Source organism: Budorcas taxicolor, chromosome 11 (assembly GCF_023091745.1).
Source record: "Budorcas taxicolor isolate Tak-1 chromosome 11, Takin1.1, whole genome shotgun sequence".
NCBI lineage: Eukaryota > Metazoa > Chordata > Mammalia > Artiodactyla > Bovidae > Budorcas > Budorcas taxicolor.
This window is the reverse complement of record NC_068920.1, coordinates 17,979,184-18,002,581: the sequence shown is the minus strand read 5'-3', so window position 1 is coordinate 18,002,581 and position 23,398 is coordinate 17,979,184. Positions and strand designations below refer to the sequence as shown.

General features: G+C 46.4%; 1 protein-coding gene across 1 annotated transcript; it reads right to left on the bottom strand.

Moving 5' to 3' along the window:
- Window positions 1–597: 597 nt before the first annotated feature.
- CD83 (CD83 molecule) lies at window positions 598–20,262 on the bottom strand. Its single transcript, XM_052649303.1, has 5 exons — window positions 20,226–20,262; window positions 20,018–20,133; window positions 6,575–6,785; window positions 3,695–3,801; window positions 598–1,781 (listed from the first exon to the last, which is right to left on the bottom strand). The coding sequence occupies exons 1-5, from the start codon at window positions 20,260–20,262 to the stop codon at window positions 1,653–1,655; spliced, it is 600 nt and encodes a 199-aa protein (XP_052505263.1). The 3' UTR covers window positions 598–1,652.
- Between the last annotated feature and the right edge of the window lie 3,136 nt (window positions 20,263–23,398).

Genomic DNA, 23,398 nt, shown 5'->3' with positions numbered 1-23,398 from the left:
TGGGAAGAAGAGGCTGCTGCTTCCGAGAGGTCTACCTGCCATAAATCCCACCCCACTCCCCACTCAGAGGACGTTCTCAGCCAAGCTTTCATCTCTAGAATTTCACCTTGGGTTCTGGTTCTCAAACTAGTTTCCAGGCCTCCCAGCACTGATCCCAAAATCTTATGAGTAGTTTCAAATATAAAAGAGAAAAGCACTCCCTCTTCACACACACACATTTAATCACATGAGAACTATGACAGAGGCAAAACCAGTAAACTTGGCATTCTTTTAACTCTCTAATAATAGCGTGGGCAATATTCTCCTTGGAAAGTAAGTGGGGAGAGGGCCAAGTTTGATAAAAGAAACCAAACAATTGCCAGACCATCAATGGAACATTTGAGAACGCTCTTCTCCCCATGGCTGGGTAACTCCTGAGTGTCCATATCTTGGAGTTAACTTTTGGCTGCTGCTTCAAAAACAGACCACTCAATCGGCTTCACTTCCCCAAAGGAATTCATACATAAGACGATGGGAAAGTGTCCCTTGTTGCCTTCTTTGTTTGGGACAATGGAAAACATGAAAAATGAAAAGTATTTTCTCATGCCCAGAACACCACTGGAGTAATAAGGAAAATGACCAAAAGAAGTCTGGAATCTGGATAGTGCTTTATACTCTTTCAAAGCATTTCCACATACATTTTTTTTTCAATCAACGCATATGACAACCTTTTGGTTTACAACAGAAAAAGCAGAAACCATGGGGATCTTGTCCAGGATCAGACAGCTAGGTAGGGGGACAACTGGCGCCAGCACCCAAGCTGCACGATTGCTCCAGCATTTTCTGTCAGGTCCCTGCATGTCTCTCTCCTACTGACACGGTCTCTGACTTCTCACCCTCCAATAAGCACGTTGCTTGTCAGTTACAATGACATTGAACTGAAGATACGGATTTCAAAAGGAGAAAAACCACAAATCCTTTTTTGACAAGAATACACAGATGAATTAATAAAAATAAATGTGGCACTCTTTGCTCTTGCCTCTTTATGGATGTCTTTCCCAGATTAAAAAGGCCCAGTTGGGGGCGGTTCACCGACCTGCTATTTCTATGTACACATTCTACCCCTTGGTAATAGAAGGGCCTTCACGGTGGGAAATTAGTTGCTAAATATTTCCCCGTTTCACAGCTTGGCCTGTCGATTTCTCCCAGACATAAAACATCTGGGCTCAGACAAGAAAACACAGCACATTCAGAGATATGCTCCAGATGTGGAAGAGGACAGCTGTCCTCAAGAGCCTACAAAGGACCAGCTCCGGGCACTCGTATTTCCCAAGGTCCTTTTCCAACTGCATCTCACCATAGCTTTTCTAGGACTGGAAAAAAAAAAAATACCCCCATCCAAGAGGTTGACCAGATAGCTGAATAAAACGCTAAGAAGGTCATGAAGCAGCAACACTGGAAAGCACCTTGCAGGCAGCTCCACGCGTGGTGATCACATCAGAATTCTCAAAGCCCTGCTCAAGGACAGTGTGGTGGGATCCACTTTGGGATGCTTCGGTCAAGAGAAGGGCTTCACAGGAAGGTTGTTGTCTTCACGGGGGGCTCATGCTTCTCCTGACACGGATGCACACCACAGAGCTTTCGGCCTCAGAAAAAAGGTGCAGAAACCCAGCTCACACCAGTTCTGTCTTGTGAAGAGTCACTGGTTCCAGATGCTTATTTGGAGAGGTGACTGGGAGGAAAGCATGTTCCAGGGCAGGTTTAGAAAAGTCTGGAAATATACTCTGCTGTCGTGCAAACTTCTGAAAAATAAAGTCAAATAAAAGAGATACGTTGAGAAGTGAATAATTGGAAAAATGCATCACCTTAATTTAAACACCATTCACTAGGAGCTGGCTGGACAGCTCATCTGGGAGCCCTCCTGAGGCAGGCTACCTCACTCACTCTGTGGTGGGCTTGCACTATTTCACTGGTATCTCCGAACCTCAACAAGGAGTCACAGTCTGGGGCCATTTCCAGACCCTACCATTAGGATTTCTTGCATGGAAAGTCAGTGCCTACAGAAATGGGCATTTGCCAACAAAACACTAAAGTCACTTGTTTTTAAAATTTACCACCAGGCCATTCTAATTATGGGCTTTCCTGGCGGCTCCATGGTAAAGAATCTGCTTGCCAATGCAGGAGACTCAAGTTCAATCCCTGTGTCGGGAAGATGCCCTGGAGAAGGAAAATGGCAACCCACTCCAGTATTCTAGCCTGGGAAATCCCATGGCTAGAGGAGCCTGGTGGGTTACAGTCCATGGGGTTGCAAAAGAGTTGGACACGACTGAGCAACTAAACAACAATTATCTTCTCACATGCAAATAACTCTAAAGACCAAGCTCTAAGTTTCTTGAAGGAAGGACATAGGTCTTAGCCTTTTTACATCCCCTCAGTGCTTATATAAAGCCCTGTACACGGCACATGCTCACTCAGGCTGGATCCACGTCTAAAATAGCAACCAGAGAGATGAGTGTTGGGCCAGAGAGTTCACTAAGTGAACAAAAGAGCCCAGCGAGCAACAAGAACCAGCCCTGGAATAGCTCCAGGGTGACCCATGTCCTGGTCCCCAAATGGCCAGTACTTCCTATTCCTGCTAAGGCATACGAGACCGATCACTTCCTGGTGGGTCAGGACTGGAGCTGGCCCTGCTCCCCAACGACCACTGTCACTCCAGGTGAGCAGCCATGCACGAGGAGGCATGGGGGGCAGGGAGGAGTCTCGGCTGGAGTCTGCATCCAACAGCTCAAGGGCATGTCATTACAGGCCAGCCATCCTCCACCCAGGCCACACCCTGTGTATCTCTGACTTCTCAAGGTTAATGCTTAAAACGGAGAGGAAGTACCAAAATTATTAGAGGGAATCTCTAAGACAGCAGTCCCCAACCTTTTTGGCACCAGGGGCCATGGACCAGAGGTGGTGGGGTAGGGGGATGGTTTGGGGATGATTGAAGTGCATTACATTTATTGTGGACTTTAATCTGCTGCCACCCCTGATTGAACAAGAGCTACCAATCCGTGGCCTGGGGGCTGGGGACCCCTGCTCTAAGAGAACAGAGTTCAAGGGCAGATGAAGGAGACAAATCCACCACTGGAGTGGACAGGCTTGCTCATCCATCTGTGGGAAGAAGAGCACCTCTCCCAGTATTGGATGGGCAAGGTCCCACTTTCTTCCAGCATATCTACAAGTCCTGTTGGTGCTTTTTTAAAGACTTTTTTCTTGATGTGGACCATTTGTTTTTAAGGTTTTATTGAATTTGTTACAATACTTCTGCTGTTTATTTTTTGTTTGTTTGGCCCTAAGGCGCATGGAATCTCAGTTCCCTGACTAGAGATCAAACCTGCACCCCAAGCACTAGAAGGTGAAGTCTTGACCACTGGACCACCAGGAATGTCCCAGCCTGCTGGTGCCCTAAGAGGATCCTTTCACCTTTCACAAACTTTCTTCACCTCCTGATTCACCTTCTCCTCACACGGCTCTATGCAGAACCACCAGATGGAGAATAAGCTGGGAGCCTCCCGCAGAGAGTCTCACAGTCTGGGGACCTCAGTAAGGCCAGGGTTCTGAGAACAGGTCCCTTGCTATTATTAAATGATTCACACCATCTACAAAACACATTCAGATTGGTGCCCCAGGTGATCTTTTAATAATGAGAGACGTTTGCAAAGACACTTACGCAAGTGAAAATGATGAGTGTTACATAGAAAATGACCAGAGCCAACAGCAGGACGATCTCAGCTCTGTAGTTCTTAAAAGTCTCTCCTCTGCGTTCCTTAGAGCATCCTGCAAGAGAAATAAGTAATATATGAAGCCACTGAATGGACTCTTCTACCAAGGTGAAAAACCAAGCGTGCTTTGTTCTGGCTTTTTGAAGTCCTCCTTGTCCCCCCTTCCTACCCTCAAGTCTGTCCTGCGGGGAAGGACACGGGTTATACTGGCAGGGACGCCAGCGCTCGTGCTTACTCTGTGCCCGGCTGCGTGCAAAGGAGTCGACAGCCAGCATCTCACTGAACCTTCAGGGGCAAGGCTGAGTGTCCCCTGTCTGCAGAAGAAGGAACCAGGGCTCAGAGAGGCTGAGGTGCTAAGGCAGGTGGCAGAGCTGCCCTGCTGTTATGGAACAGGTTGGTGCTGATCTGTCTTTGTAGGATCATTAAAGCCCTTCCACCTTGAAAGCCTGGGACTGACTGTACACACTAGCTAGGGTGCGAGTGGTAAGAACCCGCCTGCCAATGCAGGAGACACAGAAGACTCGAGCTCTATCCCGAGGTTGGGAGGAGTGGCTGGAGGACGAAATGGCAACCCACTCCAGTATCCCTGCTGGGAAAATCCCATGGATGGAGGAGCTTAGAGGGCCACAGTCCATATGGTCACCAATAGTCGAAGGCAACTGAGCACAACAATCAACAATATACGCTATTGTATAGAAAACAGGTCACTAACAAGGACCTGATTGACAGCACAGGCAACTCGACTCAATACCCTGTAAGGGGCTATATGGGAAAAGAATCTGAAAACAGAGTGAATATGTGTATATGAATAAAGATTCACTCTGCTGTACAGCTGAAACTAACACAACATTGTAAATCAACGGTATCCCTCTAAAAAATTTGTTTTTTGAATTTTAAACAAAGCCGCTCCACCAAAGCCGACAGTGGCGGGGCGGGGGTGGGGCAAGTGCAGGAGGAGGGACACCTTCAGCCCAGGAGGACACTGGGCCGGACACGCTCTCCCCATTCGGGCACAGCATCCAGCGTGCTGTTTCGGGCAGCGAGGTTGCTCCTGGAGTCAGCTTGAGCTCTGGGGCAGGAGCAGGCGGACTCCAGGTGACTGGAGGGTTCCACCCCCTGGGTCATAGGGGGCCCTCCAGAGAACTGTGACCCCTGAAACTGGATTCAAACACTGTGCAGTGGTCTGTGCAGTGGGGATGGATGTTCAGAGGTCTGTGATCCCAGAAGAGAAGACCCGAGAGAGCCACTGTCCCGACAGTTCTAACATTTATGGAGCACTTGATCACCCCCAGGCAGCGGACCGAACATCTCGGTGCCATACCTCATTCAATCATCACCACAAACCCGTGTCACAGATGATATTATCCCCATTTTGAAGATGAGAAAAGCAAGGCTTAGACTCAATCACAGGTTTGCCCAAGATCCCATGTAAATGAGCAGCTGAGCTCATACTGGAGCCAGATCCAAGTGGCTCTAGCCTGACCACTTAATTTGGCGACTGCACCGCCTTTGCAGAGGACAGGGAAGCAAGTCAGCTGTTCTCTGCTCCTTTGCTCCCTGCTCCCCGGGGCGTGCACCCGTCCTCTCTGCTCTTCCTGCCAGATCGCTCCATTTCTCATTCACGTGAATGATACTCCGGGCTGACTGCACCAGGAGGCAGGAGGGAACAAAGCAGAGACTGTATCCGGGCAGGCGTGGTAAGTGCCATGAACTCAAACGCAGTATAGGGCTGGAGACTGAGAAGCATATAGGGTGTGTGTGTTTGTGCGAGATAGTGAACCAAGTCCAAATACTGAGGAACTTCCTTGGTGGTCCAATGTTTAAGACTTTGCCTTCCAATGCAGGAGGTGATGGTTTCATCCCTGATTGGGGAGCTGAGATCCCACATGCCTTGTGGCCAAAATACCAAAACATAAAACAGAAACAATACTGTGGCACATTCAATAAAGACTCTGAAAATGGACCACGCCAAGAAAAGGAAACTTAAAAAAATCCAAACACTGGCCCCTAACCTGCGCTTGCCTTCTCATGAGTGTGGGAATATGATCTTGAGTCAGATTCCTTTAAGCTTTTCCATGGAAGGAGATAATAGCTGCTACACAAAGTCAGGGTCTCTGTAACAACATGTTTGTCATTTCAAGCCTCAGCCACTAATAAGAGCTGGGCCAAAGTCAGATTCAAGGCATATTTTAAGCTACATCAAGAAAAGTTATGGAAAAAAGTCCACGGAGATAATCCTTGTCTTGACACTCGAGTCCTGGTCTTACTGCACAGAGCAAAAACGTGCCTTCTACTTGGGAAGCCTCTTTTCTTGCTGGATGCCTTTTCTTTGGCCTGACTGGAGGGATTAGGACATCCAATCACTGTAAAGAGGGAAAGAAATGCTGTTCTCGCATTGAAAAAGGCGGAAACATGTAGCAGCTCTCTTAGGCCACATTAGAGAGCCCCCAGTGAGCAGAATATTGCACAGCTATCTGATAAATTCAAGACTACCCAGTTTCTCTGTCTTCCAAAAACTAGACTTGGAAACTTCCTATTGGCTCCAAAGGACCCTTATATGAATATACAACAGTCAGATTTAGTTGCTTGACTCCATTTGGCATCTACCCCAATCAAACTGGGGTAGATCCCTTTAAAAAAAAAAAAAAAGGAAAAAGCAAAAAGAAGGGAGAGAAAGTTATGCTACCTTTGCAGCAGAATTTAGCTTTCAGCCACAGATGTGAGCCGCAGCTTCTGAATTAAACTCGGACTGAGTGGATCAAGGTCAGGACTTACAGAAAGTGCCCTGTGCGCTGTAGGAAGAAAACAGGTGTTGCAGACCACCTCACCTGTCACTTGGAGGATCACGGTGCCACTCAGGTTTCTCTGCCCTTCCGGACCCACCAGAGTGCACCTGTAGGTCCCCGAGTTGCAGCTCGTAGTGTTTCGGATCCTCAGGGAGTACAGCCTTTCCCTGGGGACCTCTGAAGAGTTCCTCTGCTGAGGGGATTGCAGGTCTTCCTGGGTCACCTCCACCCTTTCTGCACCTCCGTCTGTGAGCTGTTAAGAAAGAATCACATACAGACTCAGGGACCAAGAGTATATAAACCTGTGGTTGCCAAGGGGCATGGGGTAGGGAGGGGTGGCCTGGGCACTTGGGATTAGCAGGTGCAAACTTTACCCAGAGAATGAATAGACAAGTCCTACTGTATAGCACAGGTAATTATATTCAATATCCTGTGACAAACCATCTTGGAAAAGAAGATGGAAAAGAATGTATACATGTATAACTGACTCACTTTGTTCCACAGCAGAAATGAACACAACACTGCAAATCAACTATACTTCAATAAAAAAAATTTAAAAAGCAAGAATCAGATTTGCATCATGCTCTACTGTCAGAACCCACAAGCCCTTGGGTCTCTGAGACGTCAAGATTCTACCTCTTGCTTTCATAAAATCTATCCTCAGCTGGCTGTTTTAAAAGAAGGTACTGTGAGTATGTGTGATGTTTGCAGGGGGGAGGAGAGAATCTAAGAGGATTCTTTAAGGTTCCACCTCTTTTTGGAATGAGATCAGGACTGCATCTTATGATTCTCTGTATCCCAACTTCCACTCTACATGAAGCAGACAGTGCTCCTGTTGACAATAACCTTGCATCATTAATGATTACGTGATGAAGTGCATGAATCATGCTGAATCACATTCTCTTGCTGGTTGTTGTCTATTCAATGTTCTCTTCTTTTCTTCAGATATCAACTCATCCAGTGACTGACTCTTATTTTTGTAGCTCAGGGTTTTATTTAGAAAACGTTCCTAACTCTGTTAAGGTCATTGCCGGACAACTTGACCAAAAAAACACAGAGATTCAGATGAGCAAAGCCTCCCATGAATAGTCATTGTGTTCTTCACAGATTGTGCACATGTGGGCTCATCCATGACCCTGCAGGATGTACCACACTCAGCCCTCTGCTATGGCAGGAAGACAGCTGACAACAGCGCTGCATGGAGACTTTATACGTCAGGCCACTTGGCAGCCATACCAAGACACACGTGGAAGGGCGTGTGTGCGTGCTAAGTTGTTTCAGTCGTGTCCGACTCTTTGCGATCCTATGGACTGTAGCCCACCAGGCTCCTCTGTCCATGGGATTCTCCAGGCAAGAATACTGGAGTGGGTTGCCATGCCCTCCTCCAGGGGACCTTCCCAACCCAGTGATCGAACCAGTGTCTCCTTGGCTCCTGCACTGCAGGCGGATTCTTTACTGCAGGGAAGTCCCCATGGAACGGCAGTTATGACTTAAATCACTGAAGTCAGGATGGATCAGCCCGACGGGAGTAGATGCCAAGTTTACCCACACTAACCTGGCTGGTTTTCTTTTCCCGAACAATCTTTGTTATTAAACTGGTGGAGTCTTTCCATCATCTCCTAGTCCCACGATTAAGTACACACCATGTTCACCATCAATTCTCTCTCTCCCCAGGTATATTTTTAACTGGCCTAGTTAACTTGCTCTTTGGTCCTCCACTGAAATGTTTTAAAGCTTCTAAGCCTGATTTACATAAACAGGAAAGCCAATCACTGTTTTCAGGGCTCTAGGGCAGCCCTGAGCCTTTGCTGAGTCGCTGGGAACCAGCAGGGAGCCTGGGGTCTGGTGGCATTCCTTCCTGGTCCCTGGAGTGGTGCCCACACCAGAGGGCCCCTTAGGAAAAGACACCACTGCTCTCTCTGGCTGTACCTGCCACTGTTTCATCTCCTATAGGGAGCATCTCCTGTAGGAAGCACCGTACAACTCCTCTCCTAGTTTCAACAGGCAATCAGCACAGGGAAATAAATAACCAAGGAATGCGGGGAACAGAGGCAGAGGCAGCTCAAGACAGGAGACATACACACGTGCGCGCACGCACACCCCCTCCTTGGTTTCTGCTTCAGGTATTAGGTCGGGGGATGCACCGTGAGGTCCATGGGAAGCTCGGGTTCCCGCCTCCGCAGCCCCAGCGCCAGTGAGCACGCCTGTGGAGTGGCCTGCAGAGCCATCTGGTGGTAGATTTATCGCTCCTACAAGAATCCCCGCTTCATTCACTCCCAGCACCGGGCTGAGACTAACAGCTTCTCTCAGGCCGAGTCTCTGAACATCAATTCCAATTCTTGAAAGCTCTGCTTGTGCTGAAAAGTTCCTTCCTAAATAATCAAGGATCTACAGACCGGGGCATTTAGGTGTTCAAAGAGAAAGCAAGAAAACAAAAGAAGGAGTTGTGGTCAAGGAACTGTAGGTATCCGACTGATTCTAGAACACGTGTAAGTTAGCCCAGTTCTCCTCTTTACAGGCATGATGAAACCAGTAAGCGCAGCCTTATCACGTACGTGCACCTCTCCCCTCACCCACTGCTTGACGAAGGGCTCCCCTGGACCACAGCTTTTGGTGGGTCAGCTACCCAGGACCATTCAGGGTCAACTGCTTCCAAGGCTTCCCCCCCTCCCCCCGCCACCCCGCCAGCCCCGGCTCAAAGACCAGTTTGAACTAATTAACTCACTGAGCTTAATCTCTGCAGTCCCCGTGATGCCGTCTCATCCTGCTTTGCTTTTCTGAATTAACCTCCAAACGAGTTCAACTCAGATCCCTTTCTAACAGCATGAAAAGTGAACGTGTTAGTTGCTCAGTCATGTCTGACTCTTTGTGGCCCCATGAACTGTAGCACACCAGGCTCCTCTGTCCGTGGGATTCTCCAGGCAAGGATACTGGAGCAGGTTGCCATTCTCTTCTCCAGGGGACCTTCCCAACCCAGGGATCAAACCCCGGTCTCCTGCATTGCTGGTGGAGTCTTTATAATCTGAGCCACCAGGGAAACCCGTCTTTCTAACCAATATCACTGGAACTCAGTTTTGCTAGAAATCCCTGCATTCAAAAAGATGTGAGCTTGGCTGCAACAGTCATTTTGAGATTATCTACCTCCGGTTTTCTCCATCAGGGGATCTTCTCTCCTATCCAGTGACCCCTCCCTCAACTCAGAAAGGCCTGTCTGAAAGTCAAGATCAAAACTGAGAGCCCCTCTGAGAGCTGGTAGAAATACAGACTATTGTGCTTTACATGAAGATGGGCCCCTCATCACGATGGCTGCTGCGAACTGCTGAATCGAGTGTGCGGTGGGGATCAGAACTGACTGGCAGTGGCTTTCTGTCTACTTGCAAAAGAAAATTCATTTTTAAAAAATCAGCAGTAACAACAAAACAGTAGTTTAAGTGATGGTCAGACTTCCACAGGTGTCTGGCAAATCCTCCAGAGAGGTTATTTTCAAATGGCAAAGCAAAGGCAGGGTGAGATCATGAATGAAAGTAAGGAGAGGAAAGTCAAAGAACCCCAAAGCGGCCTTCAGAATTCTGATTTACTGAACCGCAGCAGCCCTCAGTGAGATCAGGCAAAAATATCTTAACTTTCACAGGGTCATCTTTCAATGACCCCTTCCTGGGTCTTCTTGAAAGACCCAGAGAACTGAGAGAAGTACTGGCTGATAACCTGAGTCCTCTTGCCAAAGTAATGAACAGTTCTCTGCGCCTGATAACTCACTGTAACAAAAGGACGCTTCTGTAAATTCACGCAGTGCACCTGGAAATTGTTCAGAGCCCTCCCTTAGCTTCAGGCTGTAGGTATGTACATTGCCTGTCCTACTCACCCTGCCTTTTGCGTACTGCTGCAAAAATTCAGTTGTAGTTTTCACATTAATGTCACATGCTTATGATGGAAGTGAGGTGCTAGCAGTACCAAGAGACCACACGCAAAAGAGACTTCCTGCAAAAGAGCAAATCCTCGTCTTCAGCACAGTGGCCAAGCAGCCATCACGCTGCAGTATAGGGTGAGTTAGCCGTGGCTGGAGCAGCACCGTTCAAGAATCAGAGGAATTTCAGGGGGAGGAACATGGAATTACAGCAAATGGGCCATCCTCAACTTCGCCTGGTTTTATGAGTTCTTATAAACACTTGAGCTGGCTCAAAACCAACCACTGGCAAGAACAACTCCCAGCATTCCAAATCCCAAAGTGTTTCATTGCCTCTCTGCAGAAGCATTTTAGGAAATAATAATTTATAACAAAAGGAACCCTCGGATTCATTCACAGCCAGGCGTAATGGATGGGGACTATTTAGTGCACACTCTGCGAGGCTAACATTGTAGAGGGCTGGACCACAGCACGAAGTGGGCAAATTAGTTCCTCAAAACATTCACCCCAATTATGTTTTTAAAATCCACATTCTGCGCATTAACTCTTATGCTGACAAATTATTTCCAATTGAAACAGAAAAGGGTGAAATATAAGATATCTCATTTTCAGAAGGCCTATAGACCTTTGACTTGTCTCAAGGCCTCCAATTTGACTAAATAATTTAAATACCATGTTCATTCTCTAAGAAGGAGACCTAAGCCTTAAATTAAAATAAACTCTCTTTAATTTGCTGAATACTTTGCCAACAAAGGTTCGTCTAGTCAAGGCTATGGTTTTTCCAGTGGTCATGTATGGATGTGAGAGTTGGACTATAAAGAAAGCTGAGTGCCGAAGAACTGATGCTTTTGAACTGTGGTGTTGGAGAAGACTCTTGAGAGTCCCTTGGACTGCAAGGAGATCCAACCAATCCATCCTAAAGGAGATCAGTCCTGGGTGTTCATTGGAAGGACTGATGCTAAAGCTGAAACTCCAATACTTTGTCCACCTCATGCGAAGAGTTAACTCATTGGAAAAGACTCTGATGCTGGGAGGGATTGGGGGCAGGAGGAGAAGGGGACGACAGAAGATGAGATGGCTGGATGGCATCACCGACCCGATGCACATGAGTTTGGGTGAACTCCAGGAGTTGGTGATGGACAGGGAGGCCTGGTGTGCTGCGATTCATGGGGTCGCAAAGAGTAGGACATGACTGAGGGACTGAACTGAACTGAACTGAAGTCAAGCAAATACAACAAGTACTAATTTTAAAGGCATGTGAATTAAGTTTTTTTTAAACTGGTGGATAAATTTGAACTAGAGAGAAACAAATCAAGTAAATATCTAAATATGGCTGAAATAGAACCAATATTTCAGTCAAAATCCTTACTGTGAGAAGTTTTTTAGATGTTTACATACTTTTATCCAAATGTATACTGACTTCATAGATTACCATAGATTACCGAGATTATCTAGATTACCTATACCATATTTGTTCCATTCCTACCACAAAGAATTTTGATTTGACAACCTTGAAATCTGAATTTATCACATATGTGATGTGTTTGGAATGTGACAGGAAAGTAAAAGAAAAGGAAGAGATTTTTTGAGGGGAAAAATGTGTGTACACATATGTGCATATAAATATTTAATCCAACAATTTAATTAAACATATTTAAAGGAATGGACATTAAGTACTTAAAGGTGGTATTAAATTAATCTGATATATTCCAATCACATTGAACAGCTTTTTTTTTATTGCATTTCCCATGCACTAACATTCATGTACCTTGGTTTCTAACTCAATTAAAGTGCCAATATAATTCCCATTCATCATAAAAACAGCTCTTTATAACGTGCAAAATAGTTTGGCTCAGAGGTTGATGTCATAATGAGGGTAGAATGTACGAGCATTAACATCGTTTTTTTCTAAGTGTAGTTTTATTGGAAAAATGATTTTCCACTTTGAAATTTACTGGGTCTAACAGACACATTGGATTTATGGCTGTTAACAGAGCCACGAATATGGCAGAGCCAACGTAATGAAGAGCCTTGGACTTGGGCAGATGTGGAAACAAACCCCATGGCCAGCTCTGCGCTTAGCCAAAGGGACTGAAGAGCTCTCAGGCTGCGTTTGCTCCCCTGAGGTGGGGGAAGGGTAATTAACATCTCCCAAAGTTGGTGTGACTCAGTGAACTCCGGGAGATGGTGATGGACAGGGAGGCCTGGCACACTGCGATTCATGGGGTCACAAAGAGTCGGACAAGACTGAGCGACTGAACTGACCTGAACTGAAAGTTGGTGTTAAGATACCTATGATGGTGTAGGTGGATCATGGAGCATAATGTCAATCACACCTAAAAATGTTACCACTCTTTTTTTTTTTCACAGCTAAGTTTTCCTTCGGCATTCTAACAACTTCCCTGCACGTAGGAAATATTCAAAAAAACATTATTTACTGAATGAATGAGTAAATTTTAAAAACAATGAGTAAGTCGATCCAGAATCAGAGGGCCTGAGGTCAAGCCCTGGCTGCTTCATCAGATAACTGGGTCATTTCTGGGAAATCCCTTCACCTCTGATTCCGATTTCCTCACCTGTACCTACTTCCCTCTTGCTATTTTAAGGATCAAATGAGAAAACATATAATAGTGCTTTATAAGTGGTAATGTAGGACACAGGAATTGGTGTTGTATCTGATAGCTTTCTATCTCCACCCACCCATTCAGTCATTTCTTCCTGCTGACCCTTCCTGTCTCCTCTCTGGCAAAGCTGTTCTAGAAGTCTCAATCTCTGCTCTAGAAAGAAGTTACTTTTCTATCCACAAGGTCTCCAAAATAGCCAGAATATTCTGAATTTTCTACGGCATCATTGTAATTGGCAAAGCCCCTCTGGAACTAGGATTTGACAAGAAGGTTAGGCTACTCACTGTTCATGCCAATCATCCTTCTCCCAAGAGCTTCTTAGAGATCCTGCTGGACCCTGGAGGGGTATTCCTGAATTCCTGAATCCTCTGAATTCATGTTCTTCAAGGGTACTACCTCTCATTCTAGAAAAGGCACACTTGACACACGCCTGGCCTCTGTGACCAGAGAGACTGGTTCTGATGAGTCCATGACCCAATCAAAGCCACTTGAGCATAATCAGACATTTGTTGAGATGGAAGAGGCATAATCTTTCGCCTGGCACTTGACCTTGGGAGGACAGACAGGTCTGCAGTTATCGGCTACTATCTCACTGCCTCGTGGAGGCTGACAATAAAACCAACACTAAGGAAAGGCAAGTTGAGAGACAGAAAGTCACCAAGCCCTGTGGACAGCCACGAACCTCCACATCTAGCCTTACTCCAAACTGGGTGGCTTAAAACAGCAGAAATGTATTCTGTCATGGTTCTGGAGGCCGTTAAGTGCAATATCAAGGTGCTGGTGGGGCCACGCTCTCTCTGAAGGGGAGAATCTGTTTCAGGTCTCGCTCCCAGCTTCTGGTGTTGCTGGAAACTGGCGTTCTTTGATCTGTAGACACATCACTCCAATCTCTGCCTCCATCTTCCCGTGGGATCTCCCTGTGTGTCTGTTTCTGTTTTCTTTTAATGACACCAGCCATTGGATTCAGGGCCCATCCTGATCAAGCATGACCTCATTTTAACTTGGTTACATCTGCAAAGACCTTATTTCCAAATAAGGTTCCATTCACAAACACCAGGGATTAGGACTGACACATGTCATTTTGTGGGACACTAACCTACAACATCAACCATAACTGAAGTATGAACTATATGTTCATTTCAAAAAATTGTTTCAACTATAGAAGCCGATATATTCCCTTTTCTTGAAGCCAGTTTTGACTGGATTACAAGCCTTCACAACAGAAAGATTGCCAATTGATACGTGCACCTTGCCTTCCTCCAAAAATACACGTGGCATATAAGGGAGGACCCTCACAGGGCTCCAACCTCAAGGCCAGTCCTGTTTTGTCATTTGGGCTCACCTGCCTCCCGCTTCTCAGGGAAAGAGACACCCGGGTCTGACTGGACTCAGAACCTCTGTTCTCTAGAACTGACCCAGTGAGTCTGGTCATAAGTGAATATGAACTATCCACAGCAACGAGCATCTGTCTTTTTTCCCTTTGGTTTTCCCCATCTGGACCAATAATCCTGGACAACTACCCGTTCTGGGATCTGTCTTCTCTTGGACAACTGAGACAAGAACATGCGGTAGATTAACTGGTGCTCCACAAAAATATCAAGTGATATTCACAAGCCTTGGGCTCTTACATCTGTACCAGAAATACACGACACACAGAGAAATTTTACCCAGGTATACCTCAGTGCAAAAACAAAGTCAAAAATGTGCTTCAGGGTGGAAAGAGTCTTAGGGAAGTACTTTAGTTCAGCTCTGGTTTGAGCTAAGCATTGTTGGTAGAAATTTGGGGGTTATCGCAAGAGTTTCCAGAAAGGGCTTATGGAGAACAGTTGTATTAATAGAAGGGGGAAGCCCCCCTTTAAGGTAATGAACCTCTTTTTAGTCCTGCCCTACATAAAACCTTCCCTTATGTCACTGAGACCTTCTCCTAACTTCCTCTTCTTTGTGAAGTGACATAACCATATATAGAACTAAGATAATCAGTCGTCATGTGATTCGGGTTCCCCCTTTTATTTATGGAAAACAAGTGTTTGCAGTTTTTAGGATTTCACTCTCAGCTGCCTTTTCCCTCCCACCCCTCTTCCAAGCTGAAAGATTTTTAGCAACGTTTCTCATCATGGTCCAAAAATCTCAGTGCTCCATCGTTTTCATCTGGCTGGGATTTCTTCCAAATCCTGGCTCACTGGTCCCTAGACCCACATGGACGACAGGACTGGTGCCCGAGAGAGAAAGGGGAGGCAAACCCCAGGCCCGCATTGCAGGCTCACAGTTAACCCACCGGCAGCTTCACTGGAGCACAAGGCTGAAGCCCGCCCCTGACACTCATTTGCCTGGATGAATTATAGTCTGCCTCTCACCATAAGAAATACGATTTTCTTCTGATGTATTTTCCATTATGTTGTCCTCTTTGCTTAAAAACTGTCAAAGGCTCCTTGATGCCGAATGGACCAAATTCTAGCCCCTGTGATTCAGCATTTGGGGGTCTTCACCCTCTGTTCCCAGCCTGCTTGCTGGTACTACCTGTTGGTTCTCTGCGGTGTAATCCTCCCTTCCAGATTAGCAGTTACCCATCAGCTCCCCAAACAACGCCTGTGCATTCTTGTGTCCAGGCCTCTGTCCTCTGGCCAATGTTCTGGATTGGTCTTAGGACAGTCACTGCCAGGCCCAGGACGTGGCACACATTTGGGACATAGAAATATTAACTAAATGATGAAAATGTAAATATGACAGACATCTGAAAACTAATTTTATGCCTTTCATAGTCTGACCTAAAGGTTATTCAATCAGGTCAAGTAATACCGGTCCCATGGGGATGATACAACTTTTCTTTGACGCTCACACGGGCCTTGTTTTTCACATTGCAGTGTTTCAGTGCTTCTATATTTAATATAGAAATGTTTCCTTCTTCTCCTAAAACATCTCAAATCTCATCTTAAAGCAGATGGCATTCTAGAATCAGGTAAGTGCGGTGAGCGGCATGCGTTGTCTCCCTGAGGGGCCGTCAGAGTTGGTAGCTGTACCGCTGCCACCTGCCCGGGCCATTCATCAAGCCTAGACCCTCTGCGGGCTCCTCCTTGCTTTGTGGTTCATTATCACACAAGATGCTGTAGAGACAGAAAACAGGAGACTGGCCGTGCCCACGGCGGACGGCTCTTAAACACATCGAGGACAAGCAAGAGCCGTGGAGCGACTATCCTGGAACTTTCCAAGTGGCCACACACAAGCCATCAACCTGCTCTCCCTTAGTCCCCAGGAGAGCCCCGGACTTGCCGCAGCTGCAGCTCTTCTAAACATGATAAAGTTCAAGTCTGCTCTAGCCTCTGACGTCATGGTCTCACTTCCCCTTTATCCCTTCCTTTGGAAATCATCTAAAAAGGGCACTTGTCTTGTGACGCAGGTCTGTCCTCTCCTCCACAGTGTCACTCAGAGAGGAAACCTGAGTTTCATCTCAGAGATCCTCTTTCGATATGCATCCACACAGGCTGTGGGGGCTCCCAGAACAATACAAGATAGAGATATGTTTCCCTCGTGAGCAACCACTCATCATTAGCAGTGGCCAACCTCACCCATGCCCAGACGCTCCGTGCACCCAGTGCCAGCCTGCCCCTCCGGACCTACTGGAGCCTCATGAAAGAGAGCATGGACCAGGCCGCCCCACGAGAAGCACAGACTGGCCCCCAAACGGATGGTCTTCCTCCTGGCAGACACGGAATTTGTGCTATGATCTTCTTATGCTAGAAATCTAATCGGAGGTCACAGCCATTGGTAGAAGAGGGCTGGACCAAGGCCTATGTGCCTTATAATATCTCAAAACGTCTCCTCCAACAACCACAATCTATTCACGATCTTAACAGCTACACTGGATGCATACACTGCATTTTCTACTTCTTCTCAATCATTCACTCTGCTTTAAAGGGTACAATACAGGAAGGGATGAGAGGAGGTCCCATTCTTGGATCCCAGTTGGGAAGAGAAAGAAGAGTTGTGCTAACTGGAATGGGGCTACCAGTGCCCACTCTTGGCTCCACCTTTGAGCCCACGCCCCGTGCAAGTCTAGATTGCATTCCTCAACCCCAATCCCCTGTCTTTGCATCTTGGAAACACAGAGAATAAGATGGACATTGTTCCTTCCCAACTTGCCCTCATGTTGCAAACACTAACTGGACACCGTCTGCTTTGAGTCTTTTGGTAAAAGGCACATGAGAAGAAGCACATGGTTTACACGGGCTCTTTCGCTCACTGCATGTAATCAGCGCCAACTGGACAGTGGCAGAGTGCTCCAGGGTGCCAGGGAACTGAGTGGGCAATGGATTTTTTAATCGTGAGTCATTATAACCGTAATTGTGGTATGCAGAAATCCTGCAAGAATGTGATTCAATCTGGCGGACGGAGAAAACCCACACTGCAAAGGACTCTCTGCTTACTTGTCCAGCACACAGCCCACAACTGTGCAAAGTGGTTTTACCAGTTACCCTACTGATGATGCAGTGAGGTTGGCTGTGGTCACCAGGCTTAAATCCCCCACTTTATAGCTACCTCTAAAGCTTCGCAGAAACATTTTACAAGAAAGTTGTGGGTGAAAATGACAAGATAATCTTCCATAAGATGAAGAATTTCAGTACTTCACCGCTGGCTTTATTTCCAGAACACTCTATCCGTTTTTGTTGTACAAACACAATTGATGCAAAAAGTATAATTACTGGGCTGGAAAATAACAAATATCTACAGAATATGCTGAGATCTGTTAAAAAGAGCTTGAAAAACAAAGCGTATCACTTTCAAGGTATCTGATTAGTTTACTGAAATAGCACAGCGCTCCTATCCACCATGACTCCATCCTAGTTTCCTTCTTAAAAAAATAAATTGGGCATGATTTTTCAGTGACCCTATTCCATGGACCAACAGAAAAAAGACAATGCCAAGAGACTGTTGTCTTTTTTCTTAGCAGAGCTTTGAGAGCCCTTCAGGGTAAAGTTTGTAAGAACTGTGTTCAACAAACAAGCACATACATTATAGGGTTACATCACCAGCTGACATCCAAGGAAAAGCCAGAGGTTAATCGCTCTGGTTTACTACATCATTCCAAATGACCTCGTGCAAGAAGATTTAACTTGACAACTGTTTGAACTTTACAGTCTGAAATTTCATCTACTTGTTTCATGAGCACTTTGCAATTACTCCCCTGGGGATATTAATATTGTTTTCCCTTTTTAATCAGTCTGGAAAGGATCATGGTTTCATGTTTTCTCCTCTTTTTAGATAACCAAGTCCCTGCCTGGCTAGCCCAAAGACACTTTCATTTTCTTTAAGGAATTAAGATAGAAAACAGAAATAACAAGACAGACCTCTAAGAACTTAGGCTGTGGAACCAGACTGCTGGATTCAAATCCCAACTCTAGCGTTTAGCCAGCTGTGTAATAGTGAGTTGGTTACTTCAGCCCTAAGGCTCAGTTTCCTCCTCAGTCACAGGATTTATCTCTTAAATCCAGTGGAACTGCTGATGCATGAAGACATTTACCTCAGAGCTTGCCAGATGGTGACTACCCAAATAACACTGGTTTTCCAATATTTCTGTTTAAATACTATTGTTTTTACAAGGGAACAATTTTGGAATTGCTGTCTTCTCTGATTCCACAGTGACTAAGGTGGAAATGATGCAGGAATAATAACAAACCTATTTGCATACGCAACGCAGGGCCCCCAAGCCTCAGCACCATTTCCACCATGCATAATCACAAAAGGTTGGCCTGAATTCACTGAGCACCTTTGAAATGAACAGGGCAAACACTGGGTGCCATGCAGGAGACACAAAAGCTGTGGCGCTGTCCATAGGGAACTGACAATCTGGTTAGGAGAGAAGACACACGTTCGCGCGCATGCACACACACACACACATACACACACACAGAGATAATGGTCCTAGGCTGCCCTGTTAAATGGCTAGATACTTGTGCAGGTCCTTACAGCATCTTTTATGGCGGGCAGAAGAAAACCCAGCGTTTTGTGGAAAATTACAAAGGCACAGAGATTTCCAGCAAGGTAAGACGACCAATCAGTGAGCTAACCAAAGTAAGGCTGGGATAGCATAGTCACTGGGCTTCAACCCGAGGTGCCATTGTGGCAGTAACCTCATTAAAGGTGATGTGCAAAAAAATATAAATAAACCAGTGACAGCAAACAGTTGGGTTGCTTGGGTTTGCAAGGCCACCACAACCACAATCTTATAAGCTGAAAAGGTTACAGTTGAGAGGAAACCTTAAAAAAACGCCAGTCTGACTCAATCCTCTTGTGGTAGGGTAGATGACACTGCTCTTACACACGAGGACCCTCCAATGCACCATCACACAGAAGCCCTCCTTGCTGGAACTTTTAGAATGCTCAGAGGGAGGAGGAGAAAGTGATCGGGAGGAGGCCAAGGGTTTCCCTGAAAGGGGATGACTGGCAGATAGCTACCATCCAAGAAAAGAGCCTACATCAGCTTCTATCTGGTCATCCTTCCCCTCAAATAGCCCCCTCCCCTCTCCCCACATGTATGAGCACCGCAGTCACAAAACAGCAGAAATAATAAATCCAGAGACATGCCTCCGGCCAATGTCAAATCTTCACCAGCTGCCTTCTCCCTGGCCTGCTGACCACAACCACAGGTGGCCTCTAGAATTAATCCAAATAAGAGGTTTTCTGCTCTCCAAAACGTCTTATCTGGATCATTCATCTCAGGCCACCTTTAGAAGCAAGAAGATTTGAGGTCCCCGGGGGAACGACATCTATGTCAGCCTGTACCTGGATGCGAACGGGCTTAGAGTCGCGATGGGAGAGGCGTGTGCGAAGACCCGGTACCGAGTGCAGTTATCGGCGATATCCCTGACCCCCAGCCACAGGGGGTCACCGGCTCGAGCGAGGTGGTTCCCCCTCCTGCAATTAAACCACCAAACCCTAATCCGCCAGCCTGGCCGCACTTACCTTGGCCCAGGAGACTGTGTAGGTGACCTGAGGGTCCCAGGGGGCAGTGCAGGGCAAGTCCACATCCTCTGAACAGACCACCTTCACCTCCCGCGCCGCGGGCGCCAGGCTGCAGGCTGCAAGAGGGAGAGAGAGCTGCGTGAGCAAGCGAGAAGAGAGGGTGTTGCGGGGAGGCGGGCGGGGGGCGCCGGGCGTCCGCAGGCCCTACCGCAGCTCAGGAGCAGGAGCTGGAGCCCGCGTGACATCGCTGAGGACTGCCGGCCTGGGGCCCTGGCGCCGGCTTTTGTACCCGCGCTCACCCGGGACTTCCCCGGGCGCCGGTCCCGGGGGGATCCCCGCGGGCGGCGGAAGCGGCGGTGCTCCTCCCCCGCCCCCGCGGCGGCCACCCGAAGAGCCCTGGCCCCGCCCCCGAGCTCGGCCCCGCCCCTTTGGCCCGGCCCCTCCCCCGAGACCCCAGCCCGCGTCGCTGATGCTGATACGGCTCTGGCCTCTACCCTACCGCGGCGACCGCAGTCCCGGTGAAACGCGCCGCTCCCGGGGCTCGGCAGCCGCGCGCGCACACGCCGGACACCCTGCAAAGAGAGGCGGGAGCCAGGCGCGCCGGGGCTGTTAGGTCCTTTGCGCGGAAGCGAAACCAGGTTCTGAGTGGATGAGCGACTCCCCTGATCGCCCAGCTGCCGGTGGTGACATCACGGTGAACCCAGGTCTTCGCACTTGTCCTGGTTCCATGATCATGAGACTCGGTTTCCCCAGGAACCTGGCAAATCCATCATACTTCGCCCCCCCACCCCCACCCCGCCACCTCCCGTCCCGGCCTGCTGGCGTTGTCATCCATAGCATCAAGCCTGTTTAGATTATTTCAGCAAATAATTTAAAACAAAGGTTATGCACACATACACACAGAGAGAGGGAGAAAATATATAAGAAAGATTTCTTTAAAATCCAGAATAAAATAGAGATCGCCTCTGACCAACCAGAAATAACCTCTGGTTACATTTTGGAGTCTTTGCTTCAGTGCATAGATACTCCACATGCTGTTTTGTAACCTAATTCATATTAACTTCATATTTGCAAGAGCTTCCACATCATTAAAAGGATTCAACAGTATCATTGTCACCACTGCGTAATAGTCCATCTGACAGTTGAATGATAAATTAGAACCTACTAGTGTTAGACATGCTTAGTCTAGGGTTACTAGTTTAGATAGTGTTAGTATTAGTTATTTCTTTCACTATTATTAAAACAACACTGTGATTATTATGATGAACTTCTGTGTAGATAAAACTTTGCTTCATAACATATATATAATATGATCTATTTTCTTAGAGTAAATACCTAGAGGACAATGTACTAGGTCAAAGGGAATTCACAGCTTTGTTAAATATTGCTGAAATTAGCTCCACAGGGGTGTCCTCACACTTCATGCCCATCTGTGGTGCGTGAACATACCTCTCTCCCAACACTCTTGCCGATGCAAACTACTAGCTAACTCTTCCGCCTTTGTCCTCTCAAGAAGTTAAAAAGAAAGGCAGAACACGACGTTTTCATTTGCCCTGAATGTGGCTCTACCAACTGACAGTCACACAAGCTCTGTGTAAGTGCCTTTCCCTCTTAACCCCCACTAAAATTACTGTTTCAATTAAGACATTTTTAAAGATATAAAACTAGGTACAGAAAAGAAAATAGTCAAACATATCTGTATGCAATAGACTTTTTTAATTGTATTTTTATTTAGTGACACACTAATTTTTAATATTTATTTACTTTTGGCTGAGCTGTGTTTTTGTTACTGTGAGCAGGCTTTCTCTAGTTGTGGAGGGCAGGCTTTCTTTAGTTGTGGAGGGCAGGCTTAGGTGCAGTGGCTTCAGCAGCTGCAGCGTGCGGACTCAGTAGTTACGGCTCACAGGCTCCAGAGAACAGGCTCAAGGGTTATGATGCAAGGGCTTAGTTGATTCTCAGCATGTGGGGCCTTCCCTGACCAGGGATAGAACTGGTGTCCTCTGCACTGCAAAGTGGATTCTTAACCACTGGACCACCTGGGAAGCTCTAATAGATTCTTAATTAAACATCTGTCCCTTGGTAGATCCCATACCTGCATCTAAGCTGTCTTTCCATTCTTACAGTGTTGCATGGAGCTGGAGATGCTTTAATCTGGTCCAACAATTCCACCACTTTATTAGATACTGACATTTTGTTCTCCAAAATGTATGTGCCCATTTATACTCTCCCTTGGCATCATCAGATTGTTTTTCATTTTTGTTAGTCTATTGAATATGAAATATTAGTTCCCCTTTGTTTAACTTACATGCCATTGATTACTAGGACAAAGGAAAATTATTTCTCATCTTTCAAAGCCATTGGGTGTCATATCATTTGGCCTTTTCCACTGGAGCTGTTTATAAATTGGGAGCAAAATCCTTTCTTGGTACAGTGTGTGCCAAAGAGCTTCTCCAAGTCTAAGTTTTGTATTTCTCACTTTATGATGCCTTTAATGTACAAAAGGACTTTTAAAAATATTTTAATGTAGTCAAATTTATTGGTTTTATTCATTCATGGTTTATGCTTCTGGTGTTATGGTTAAGAAATCTTTTCCTACCCTGAGATCAGAAGAACATTCTCTTTTCTTTTCTTCCAAGACTTTTTAAAGTCATGCTTTCTCATATGTAGGTCTTTAATCCATTTAACTATGGTTTGATGTAGGGATCTAAATTATTTTTTCCATATGGATAACCAATTGTTCCAGTGCTGCTTGCTTAAAGTCCTTATTTCCCCACTGAAGTTGAAATAGCATCTCTGTTATATACAAATTTCCATATGTTTGTGGGCCTGTCTCTCACTGTGCTAATGCATGCGTGCGTGCGTGCTAAGTCCCTTCAGTCATGTCCAACTCTGCAACACTATGGATTGTAAAACACATGGCTCCTCTGTCCATGGATTTTCCAGGTAAGAATACTGGAGTGGGTTGCCATTTCCTCCTCCAGGGGATCTTCCCGACCCAGAGATGGAAACTGCATCTCTCATGTCTCCTGCATGGGCAGCTGGTTTCTTTACCACTATCACCACTTGGGAGGCTCCCTGTGCTCATATCACTTTCTTTATTGCTTAATTACACTAAAGTTAGTGTTCTTGATGGAAAACTCCATGGACAGAGGAGCCTGGCAGGCTACAATCCATGGGGTCGCAAAGACTCGGACACAACTGAGCAACTAACACTTCTTTCTTAAGTGTTCCTATGATGATGGAGTGAGTGAGCCCTCAGATGTTGGTTGTCCTGGCAACTCTTGGTTCTTTGCTCTACCTTACACACATTAGAATCAACTTGTGAACCTCAAAAAAATCTAGTTTGAATTTTAAGAGGAATATATTTCAATTCATTAATTG